The sequence below is a fragment of the Protopterus annectens genome, chromosome 10.part0 (assembly GCF_019279795.1).
Source record: "Protopterus annectens isolate FY-2018-M chromosome 10.part0, PAN1.0, whole genome shotgun sequence".
Lineage (NCBI taxonomy): Eukaryota > Metazoa > Chordata > Ceratodontiformes > Protopteridae > Protopterus > Protopterus annectens.
The window spans coordinates 652,185,102-652,197,081 of NC_056744.1; the positions used below are offsets into that span (position 1 = coordinate 652,185,102).

The 11,980-nt window shown below is 39.6% G+C and overlaps 1 protein-coding gene across 1 annotated transcript in view; it reads left to right on the top strand.

Moving 5' to 3' along the window:
- Positions 1-11,980, top strand: part of TMEM61 (transmembrane protein 61) — a 194,665-nt gene that overhangs the window by 26,048 nt on the left and 156,637 nt on the right. Inside the window, exon 2 of the mRNA XM_044085502.1 lies at positions 10,438-10,864. Coding sequence (XP_043941437.1) covers positions 10,524-10,864 — 341 coding nt within the window. The 5' untranslated portion in view covers positions 10,438-10,523. The remainder of the gene's footprint in view (positions 1-10,437; positions 10,865-11,980) is intronic.

Sequence of the window (11,980 nt, forward strand, 5' to 3'; positions counted from 1 at the left end):
TGGATGATTAAAAGTTTGGAAGTAAGTTAGCTTAACACAGAGCAATACTGATAATCACAAAGCCCATTTGTCTGTAGTGATGTCCAAAACAAATATGTAGGGAAAATCTTGCATAACTGTTAGTTAGAAATTCAGCTCTTTCCCAATGAGAGAGGGATGATGGGTGAATATCGGTCTTTTGTGGATTACAATCACCCTAAAATCACCCTTTCTCTGTGCTGTACTTAATGTAGCAGTACTCTGCCTTTTGCCTCAGGGGTTGTAATTATTGTTATTCTGCCAACAGCTAGTCACATCTAACTTTTTTCCAGTCCCTTCACAAACTTATGTTTTACATTCAAAGAATTTAACAGAATTTTCCCACCAAGACATGATAACTTGTAAACATGTCTACCATCAGGTAAAGTAATACAGTTCTTTTCTACATTCTCTAACTCAGGTGAGAAACATGGGGATGCACAAACCAGTGCATTTCTTTGTGCCAGTCCCAAGCCCGGACAAATGGGGAGAGTTGCGTCAGGAAGGGCATCCGGCGTAAAATTTTGCCAAATTATACATGCAGACAACAGTCCAGAAATACATACCGGATCAGTCAAGGCCCGGGTTAACAATGACCGCCACTAGTACTGTTGGCCAACAGGGTGCTGGCAGAAATTGAGCTACTGTTGGCCGAAGGAGAAGAGGGGGAAGGCATGCCCGAAGGCAGGTAAAGGCTAGGACTGTGATAGTGATGGTCGGACCTTTGAATGTTGGCAGTATGACTGGTATAGGGAGAGAGCTAGCTGATATGATGCACTGAAGGAAGCTTGGTATATTGTGTGTGCAAGAGACCAGATGGAAGGGGAGCAAGGCTAGGTGAATCAGAGGCGGTTTCAAATTGTTTTATCACAGTCTGGATGGGAGGAGAAATGGCGTCAGCATTATCCTGAAGGAACAGTATGCTACGATTGTTTTGGAGGTGAAAAGAGTGTCGGATAGAGTGATGTTTATGAAGCTGGAAATTGATGGTGTAATGATGAATGTTGTTAGTGCATATGCTCCACAAGTTGGGTGTGCGATGGATGAGAAAGAAAAATTTTGGAGTGAGTTGGATGAAGTGGTGATGACTGTACTCAAGGGTAAGAGACTGGTGATTGGAGCAGATTTCAATGGGCATGTTGGTGAAGGGAACAGAGGGGATGAGGAAGTGATGGGTATGGTGTTAAGCAAAGGAATGCAGAAGGTCAGATGGTAGTGGATTTTGCGAAAAGGATGGACATGGCTGTGATGAATACGTATTTTAACAAGAGGGAGGAGCATAGGGTGACATACAAGAGTGGAGGAAGATGCACACAGGTGGATTATATCTTATGTAGAAGGGCCAGTCTGAAGGAGATTGGAGACTGTGAAGTGGTGGCAGGGGAAAATGTAGTTAGGCAGCATAGGATGGTGGTTTGTAGGATGACATTGGTGATCAAGAAAAGGAGGATGAGTGTGAGGGCAGCACCAAGGATCAAATGGTGGAAATTGAAAAAGAGTAATTGTGAGGTGATGTTCAGGGAAGAGTTAAGACAGGCACTGGGTGGCAGCAAAGAGTTACCGAATAGCTGGGTAACTACAGCAGAGCTAGTAAGAGAGATGGCTAGAAAGTTGCTTGGTGTGACATCTGGAAAGAGGAAGGAGGACAAGAAGACCTGGTGGTGGAATGAGGAAGTACAGGATAGTATATGGAGAAAGAGGTTGATGAAGAAGAAGTGGGATTGTCAAAGAGATGAAGAAAGTAGACAAGAGTATAAGGAGATGAGGTTAATGGCAAAGAGAGAGGTGGCGAAGGCTAAGGATAAGGTGTATGAAGAGTTGTATAAAAGGTTGGACACTAAGGAAGGAGAAAAGGACCTGTACCAATTGGCTAGACAGAGGGACCGAGCTAATAAAGATGTGCAGCAGGTAAGAGTGATAAAGGATAAAGAGGGAAATGTACTCGTAAGCAAGGAGAGTGTGTTGAGCAGATGGAAAGAGTACTTTGAGGGGTTGATGAATGAAGACAATGAGAGGGAGAGAATGTTGCATGATGTGCAGATAGGGAATCATGAAGTGCAGTAGATTAGCAAGGAGGAAGTAAGGACAGCTATGAAGAGGATGAAGAATGGAAAGGCTGTTGGTCCAGATGACATACCTGTGGAAGCATGGAGGTGTTTAGGTGAAATAGCAGTGGAGTTTTTAACTAGATTGTTTAATGAAATCTTGGAAAGTGAGAGGATGCCTGAGGAATGGAGAAAAAGTGTTTTGGTACCAATTTTTAAGAATAAGGGTGATTTGCAGAGTGGGAGTAACTACAGAGGGATTAAACTGATCAGTCACAGCATGAAGTTATGGGAAAGAGTAGTGGAAGCTAGGTTAAGAAGGGAGGTGATGATTAGTGATCAGCAGTATGGTTTCATGTCAGGAAAGAGCACTACAGATGCAATGTTTGCTCTGAGAGTGTTGATGGAGAAGTACAGAGAAGGTCAGAAGGAGTTGCATTGTGTCTTTGTGGATTTAGAGAAAGCATATGACAGGGTGCCTAGAGAGGAGTTGTGGTATTGTATGAGGAAGTCGGGAGTGTCAGAGAAGTATGTAAAAGTGGTACAGGATATGTATGAGGGTAGTGTGACAGTGATGAGGTCTGCGGTGGGAGTGACGGATGTGTTTAAGGTGGAGGTGGGATTACATCAAGGATCAGCTCTGAACTGTTTCTTATTTGTAATGGTGATGGACAGGTTGACAGATGAGATCAGACAGGAGTCCCAGTGGACTATGATGTTTGCAGATGACATTGTGATATGTAGTGAGAGTAGGGAACAGGTTGCAGAGACCCTGGTGAGGTAGAGATATGCTCTAGAGAGAAGAGGAATGAAGGTCAGCAGGACTAAGACAGAATATATGTGTGTGAATGAGAGGGAGGATAGATGAATATTGAGGATGCAGGGAGTAGAGGTGGCGAAGGTGGATGAGTTTAAGTACTTGGGATCAACAGTTCAGAGTAATGGTGAGTGTGGAAGAGAGGTGAAGAAGAGAGTACAGGCAGGATGGAGTGGGTGGAGAAGAGTGTCAGGAGTGATTTGTGACAGACGAGTACCAGTAAGAGTGAAAGGGAAGGTCTACAAGAGGGTAGTGAGACCAGCTATGTTATATGGGTTGGAGACAGTGGCATTGACAAAAAGGCAGGAGTCAGAGCTTGATGTGGCAGAGCTGAAGATGTTAAGATTTGCACTGGGTGTGACGAGGATGGACAGGATTAGGAATAAGTATATTAGAGGGTCAGCCCAGGTTGGAAGGTTTGGAGACAAAGCCAGAGAGGCAAGAATATGTTGGTTTGGACATGTGCTGAGGAGGGATGCAGAGTATATTGGGAAAAAGATGCTAAGGATGAAGCTGCCAGGTAATGGGAAAAGAGGAAGGCCTAAGATAAGGTTTATGGATGTGGTGAGAGAGGACATGCAGGTGGTTGGTGTGACAGAGCAAGATGCAGAGGACAGGAAGAAATGGAAATAGTTGATCTGCTGTAGTGACCCCTAACGGGAGCAGCCGAAAGAAGAAGAAGAAGGTGAGAAACATATTTGTTTGTTTCTTTACAACTCCCCACAATACCAATGGACTTTCTGTGGAATTTTCTGGTTTTCAGTGTTAATTCATGTCATACCCATTGTTTCAGTTGTAAAGCACTTTTTTCAACAAGTAATTTGCAGTATAATGAAGGCAGGTTATGCTAAAAGCAACAGCAACTTGGTAACTGAGGAATTATGCAAATTCAATGTCAACCAACTTTTCTCCCATTTCTGTCTCACTGTAATGGAATTTACCTGGCATTCACTAGTTATTATTGTACCATGTTAAAGACTGCATTTCTATAACCAAATAACTAAGTACTTTAAATCACAGTTCCTGAATGTGGAATTTGGTGCTACCTGAGGTGTCCATCACAGACTGCATCCCAATGATAAGTCATGGGTTTGAAAAAACATAAATCTGTTTCTGCACTATGACACCATAAGTTTTTTTTTAGACCAGACCACTAACCTTTAACCTACCAACTTTAGTCAAGTGACTTTGATTTCTCATTGTATATTTATATATATATATATATTTATTATATATTTATATTTATTTATAGTATTTGGATAGAGAAGAGTGTCAGGAGTGATTTGTGACAGACGAGTACCAATAAGAGTGAAAGAGAAGGTCTACAAGAGGGTAGTGAGACCAGCTATGTTATATGGGTTAGAGACAGTGGCATTGACAAAAAGGCAGGAGTCAGAGCAGGACGTGGCAGAGTTAAAGATGTTAAGATTTGCACTACGTGTGATGAGGGTGGACAGGATTAGGAATAAGTATATTAGAGGGTCAGCCCAGGTTGGAAGCTTTGGAAACAAAGCCAGACAGGCAAGATTATGTTGGTTTGGACATGTGCTGAGGAGAGATGCAGAGTATATTGGGAAAAAGATGCTAAGGATGAAGCTGCCAGGTAACAGGAAAAGAGGAAGGCCTAAGATAAGGTTTATGGATGTGGTGAGAGAGGACATGCAGATGTTTGGTGTGACAGAGCAAGATGCAGAGGACAGGAAGAAATGGAAACAGATGATCCGCTGTGGTGACCCCTAACAGGACCAGTCAAAAGAAGAAGAAGTATTTAAATCCCATTTTTCTGGGTCTCCCAAGCCCTTGCAGCTATGTCTCAAAATGTACTTCCTCAGTAGTTGTTTACTTTAGCTGTCTTTCTGTCATTTAAGTTTGCTTTCTCACTTTTTTTTTTTTAAGTAAGATATCTTCCAAAAATGCCCTCCATGGCCATAACATTGCTTATTCTGTGGGAAGTTTTGCTTCCTTGCTGATGTGCTGACATCATGTCAGGGTCAGCAGAGTTTGTTAACTAGTCATCAGGAGGGAGAAAGGTGCACAGAGAGAGGATTTTCAGATTAGGGTATTTTACTTGCTTTCTTCATCTAATGTTCAGTTTTATGATTAGGTGCACATAGTTGGTTAATCCAGTCTTCAAACTCCCAAGCATTCGGTGTTCTTTTTATGTGAAAACAAATATTACGGCTACTTTTGCTTCACTGTCTCGCAAGCATATCACGTGTAACATAAAGCTTATAACTCTATTTTTCCAATGTGGACTAATGTGAATGAATCTTACCTTTCATCTGTCCATGATTTTTGCAGAACTATACTAATAAATTCATAGGTAAGTACTAAGCTAGCTGCCGTTGTAGGCCATTTTAAGCCTATCCACTTTCCCCTTTCAAAGATGAGAATTAAACCCTGTACCTTGGGTCTTTGAGGTAAACAGCTTAACCATGATGTCTTCCCACAACCTAATGTTCCTTATAGGTAAATAATGGGCTAGGCTAATTTAAGACTAGCCAATTAGCTGAAGTGTGAGAAAAAAAAAACTGCACCTTGTGCTTATAAGGTAAACGCCTTAACAATTATGCCAAGCCGCAAGTTTTCCTCTTATTTTTACCTTGCCTCACCCTTGTAAAACTTTTCTAGTAAATCACTCAGCTTACAGTTGGACACTAATGCTAGATATTACTTTCCAGTTTATAGTTCATTAAGCCTAGAAAATGCTAAACCTGTTCCATTAATAAATGGACATACTGCGCTCAGTGCAGCATTAACATATTTACTTACAAAAACAGAGGAAAGAGACCTGGCCTGCTAATACAGGAAGTGCAGGAATGATCCAGCTTTGTAACATCAAAGTGATAAATGTGATGATACAAAGACAGGAAGTACTGCACTCTTAAGTTTGTGGAAAGTTAAAGTTTGCAAGTAGGAAATAACAGCAAAAAGAAACAGAATATCCAGTAAACTGGATTTGTAGAGCTGCAAGCCAACCTGCCATCACAGAAAAAAGAGAAAGGCTGTAAGTATGTACAAAAAATGATTGCACATATTTGCACATGATCTTTAAGAGAAAAGTACAAAGTCCATATCCTCATATTATGGCTCTAGATAGCTGTCTATATTCTCTCTTTACATCTGTAAAGGCCATATGGCTATATTTAATTCATAACATCTCAGTCTTGATATCAGACTGAGTGATCCTCTATTTTGGATTCATAGAGCTCATGTCCCTGACTCTGTTTCCCTTTATTCTCTACCTTGTAGATGCATTTTACTGATGGCATCACCATAATGCCTTGTATACTGTTTGTGACTCCAAATGCAGTCAGCCGGCCCCTGGTCTCATTTCAGGTCCACACCTCTCTGCCAAGATATTGCTCCTTTATGCCCCTTTAGAAAACATGTGTATAATTTTTCAGGTAACATGCAACTTATTTGATTAAGTTTAAGTTTACAGCACTCGTGCTCTCGTAGAATAAAAGTATAGTGTCCATGTGCCTATATTCTGTGTTTAACATCCATATCTCTTTGATGTGCTGTCACCTCAATGAACACATTATGATGAGCTGTCTATTCATAACCACAATGGACAGTGGAATAAATGCATTCTGCCCACTTTGTTTAGTATGTCGCCTATAATTCCTGCATTTCATGCACATGGATCATTGTAATCACAGGACATACACAAATGAATGGAGATAGCTTTGAAGAGTGCACCAGAATCCATACTACACCACTATGTACTACTGCACTCAGTGCAACTATGTATTCTGGTAACTGAATTGCTGTGTGACATCAAAGTACAGTACAGACATGAACAGCAGATAGCTAATGTATGCCAGTGTCTGACATGTCTCACTCAATTGCTCTTCCCTGCTCTGTTGTGTTCCACTGTCATCCCACACAGGTATTCATAAATATTTTCCAATCAGCAGGCATGACAGCGAAGTTAGGGTTATTGCCATTTTGTGGGGGTATGAGGGTATTCAGTGCTTTAAGAGCTTCTGTTGCTAAGAGCTTAACAGCATTACTGTGTGGGGGGGGGGAGTGGACAGTGAGGTTGTGGTAGCACTTTTACCTACCCCATCTGCCATCAACAAGCATTTTTTTTCCTGCACAGCTCTATCTGCTAAGCAATATATCAGCAGGGAAGGGCATCAGTGCAATCAGTTGTTCTTGCTCCATAACTTACATGCTTGAGACCAGTCCATACATAGTTAAAGTGGTGTCTCTGAATTACATATGATTCTTGGCCGGTTATTAGCATGTGTTGTGTCTGCACAGTGCACTATGGGTACACATTGGGATACAAACCCACTGTCTATCATTTTTTAATAATCACACAGGACTGTGGCATGGCATTTCTGCTGCATACCATCCCTGCTCCATGGGGTCACAATGTTGATGAATCCCACCCAATATCTCAGGTTTGCAGCTTCAGTAAAACACTGTCATGGATTCCACACAAACTCCAGTTCTTGGCTCCTGTGATCCCTTTGTCAAATAACTGTGACCAGATATTTATTATCTTCTGGTAAACACTTGGCTTTCATTTGTATCAGTAAATTAGATTAGTAAGTTGGTTGTAAAAAATAAAGTCCATTATTTTCATACTTTCAGAATTTATTAGATAAAGTTTTAAAAATATCCTTTAGACAGGAAGAAAGTGCAAATATTTTAAAACTTCACTGCCTAAAATTAAAAAGGAAAACTACAATGTGTCATATTTAAAAACTTCCTTTGAAAATTTTCAGGGCAAAAAAAATGGTCAGACTCTGGATTATTGATACTGTATGAAGCAAAGTCTGAGAAAGCTAGAACTCAAGCTAATTAAATTTAACCTTTCACTTTGGTATTTATAAAGAGCTACGGTTGTGGTGCTGTGGTAGCATTGTCGCCTCACAGTAAGACGTTGTCCTGCGCGATTCTCAGTTAGAGCGTCTACTGTGTGGAGACATGCGTGAATGGGCGTACCTTCGTTGAAGGTTGTGCGTCAGGGCTGGCAACTCGGCACGTAAAAATCTACTGCCAATCATTAGCGGACCGGAGTTCCGCTGTGGCGACCCCTAACCGAGAAAAGCCGAAAGACACAACAACTTTGGTATTTATAGAAGAACGGGAGGACTTACTGCCGATATGAGAAGATAAGTTAGGTGTGATTTATGACAGTTGAGAGGAGAGTGATGACATGAATAGTAATAAAATAAGGTATTCAGGAGCATCAGGGAGATAGGCCACAGAGAGAGGAATATCTATCTTCTGGAACTTGGGTCACTGTCTTCTCCAGGTGCCCAAAGAGTTGCAGTAGCTCATGATTAAATATTAACTATACTGCATACATGTTCTGCAGGCACTGGAGGTATGTTGCAGGAACCTAGGGGATAACAGCAATGGTTCTGGTATAGTAGGGTAGTCCAGGAATGAGCAGGGAAGCATAGAACTGTGGTTTCCTCTTCCATCAAAGAAAATAAAATGGAAAATATTCCACAGTGTGGTGAAGTTCTGGGATGCCAACTATTTTGTGGCTGGACAATGGAAACCTATTATTTTGTTAGTGTTTTTTTTTTTTTTTTTACCAAATTTCAAATACCTGGACTTAGATTACTGAATTAGGACAACAGTCATCAAATGTTTCATTGAATTTCTGACAGTAGACAGGATATCCTCTATGGAAAACATATGATATATAGTACCATATTTGTATAACAGAGTTACCAAAACTGCTATATGAAGACTAGATCTAAAATTAAACTATCTACTGCATAAATTAAAAATAGCTGTTAGAGACAAAAACTGTTATAAACAGCAATAATATTCTCATATTTACTTTATGTGACAAGTTATCCACATTCAGAGTTCCTGCTGAAAGTCCAAATAGAGTAAATATAGGAAATATACTCTGATTCTAAGATTGCAGTATGTCTGCATATCCTCCCCAGTTCCAAGTTACAGCAAACTCACTGTTCAGATATTAGTAGCAGGGTGTGGGGTGTAACACCCAGTATTAGGGTGAGCAAGGATGTGTAACAGTGGGTTTCAACATTCACGGCATTTCTTTTGTAATCACATTTTTTTTCATAGTTGTGGGAGTTGTAATTATGTGTCTCACACTTTTGATAGGGAACTATGCACACGTATACATGTGCATGTGTATTCGGTGTGTGTGTGTGTGTGTGTGTGTGTGTACGTATATGTTTGCATATATGTATGGGTCTACCTGAAAATATCGAAATCGCAGAAGATGGAAGACAACATCTTCAAGAAGAAATCAGTGAAAAATCATTTCAGTGAAGGACCCAATTGATGAATGTATTCCCAGGGTAAGTAACCTATTGGCCAACAAGGTGAACTTTGCTCTTTTCCCAACTGTCGTGCAATCTCGGAGTTGGTATATTTAGTTGGGGGGGTTGTGGGGGGCATAGCCCCCAACCTGGGTGGGTTGGGGATGGTGCGGTTTCATTTTCGTGATGTTTGCTGTTAGTGGTTACTTACCCTGGGAAAATATTCATTGATCCAGTCTTTCACTGAAGTGGGGTTTTGCTGATTTCGTTTTGAAGATGTCATCTTCGATCTTCTGGGATTTCAACATTATGAAGTAAACCCATATATATAGATATATATATATATATATATATATATATATATATATATATATATATATATATATATATGTGTGTGTGTGTATATATACACACGTGTGTGCACATACACACACACACACACACACACACACACATATATATATATATATATATATATATATATATGTATTCATGACTGTGATGCATGTGTGTCTGTATCACTGCATATTCTTGCATCCTTACATATCTTTGCATTCATTTTTAAACTGCCTTGTTATACATGAGATTTTGTTTAAATTCTGCTTCTAACAGCATGCTTACTCCACTTAACATAAGAGATGAAAACAACCAAAATGCTGTCGATCATATACCGCCATTCTGTATTGTTTGCACTTTGTGTTATCATTTTTTCAAGAGTATTTTTCAGTACTTTGCTTATGTATTTCTGGTCATCATTTTAGCTTGGTTTTGTACAATTCTCTAAGCGCACATGTATTATATTGTTTTGCATGTTGTCTAATGAAAATATTAACCTTTGCATTCATGTTTCTGAACTGTGAATTTTTAGTTTTACAACAAACAAACTATATTAATTCTTTCTTACGGCATCATGCCCCATTATACCTCATTGCTTGAGTTCTTGTTTCTGAAACATTTTAGATAAATAAATTACGGCTCAGGAACTGAAATGTGCAACATTTCCATATATTACAAGCAGTCTAGTCTCATGTATTCCATTAATGTACATGGTTTTGGAAGCTTGTTTGTTCTGGCAGATGGCCTAGACATCATTTTTCTATTTTAGTTTTTCTTTTAACTGGTCTGCTGTTTTTTTTATAACAGAAGCGATAAGAAGGGAAAGCACAGGGGGAAATACTTTTATGATTATTTGGATTATTATAACAGGGCTAGTTGTTTTGACACAAAACTTTTGCCATGAATTAAAAAAAAAACAGCTTTGAAGTGTAACACTTTATTTTCTTGACAGGATATTCAAGTGCCAGCAATTTTGAACAACATTCTTCAGTTATTTCTTAAATCGGGTTCATAATTTTTTTCTTGACAAGCCTCAAAATGACATCTTCATTCCGATATGGAGTGACAATTACTGGGACAATACTGTTGGTGACTGGAACACTTTGCTTTGCCTGGTGGAGTGACGGAGAGGCAAGCATGGGGACACCAGAAAAATTCCAGGCCAAAACAAGAGCTGGGGCTGAGACTACTTCCAACTCCCCTGCCTTTCTGAGGTCAGTCAGCTTCTTCTGCATTGGGATTGGAGGGGTCCTTCTGCTCTTTGGACTACTGTGGTCAGTGAAAGTGAATGCCAAGACAGTATCCCACAGTTATCATTATCATTCAGGAACAAGCCATCACCATCTTAACATAGAAGCAAGCAAAAGCCGCAGATACAGGTCAGTATTCAGAATACGTCACATACAATCATATATAGGGCTAGTGTGTCACCTTTGCATCTTTTTGCCCATAAAAATGAAGAAGTACTGCTTGAGCACCTGTAGCTCATGTAATACATTGATGTCTTGCTGTTATGTCAGGTAGGCCATGTAATCCCCAGCAATCACAAGGCAAATTGTCAGAAAAGAAGGAAACGTCTATTGCTAAAGGCTATAATTTGTCATATGGTACCACCAACTTTCCTGTGATGCCTTCAACTCGACCAGAGGAGACTGAAGAAAGTCTGAAAATAATAGCATTCATATGCTTAGTTTAGATATTTTCTGAAACAAGAAGAGGTAAGCTAAGATACCGGTAAAGGTTCCTATGGTCTTTATTTACTTACAAAATGATGCATGGGAAAGGGTGGCTTTATTAAGGGCTGACTGTAGTGAATATGTGTAGGGAAGAGACTCAACACAGTTTGCAAGATAATGACTAAAGAGTGAAGCAATAAGAAAGAAGAAATAGTACAAGATAACAGAAACATAAGCAAACAATGATAGATGCAACTTTATCAGGTAAATAAGATGGCTGAAATAGAACACTTAGCACAGAACCATTAAGTGAAAGTGCATATAACAAATGATTCTTAAAATGGTCTTTAAAAATATGACAAAAAGTGGAAAAAGATCAACAGAAAGAAATGATACAGATTCATGTACCAGTAATGGCAATAAGCAGAAGTATTAACCACAACTGAGGAAAATATTGGCATTGCATTTCTAATACTCTGAAAAAAGAGATGCTACAGGCTTTTCATAATATAATGAGAAAAGCTAATATTTTCCCACTGGTTATTTTAGGATCATTTACTTTTTAGTTTCTGCTTATACTTCATATCCGAGCTTGGAACACTCACCAGCCACCCCCTGCCTCAGTTTGTGACATCTATGTATTCATACAGTGTACCCTGGTATATGGCTGCAGATTCATCATTTTCAATCATTTTCCAGTGATAAATGAGCCTTGGCATAAACCTGTCACAGGCTGGTATCACAGTGCTGGCTATAGCATTTTCACACTTCAGTGTGTCGTCTAATACAGAGATTGAATGGCCAAAAAAACTGACTTAC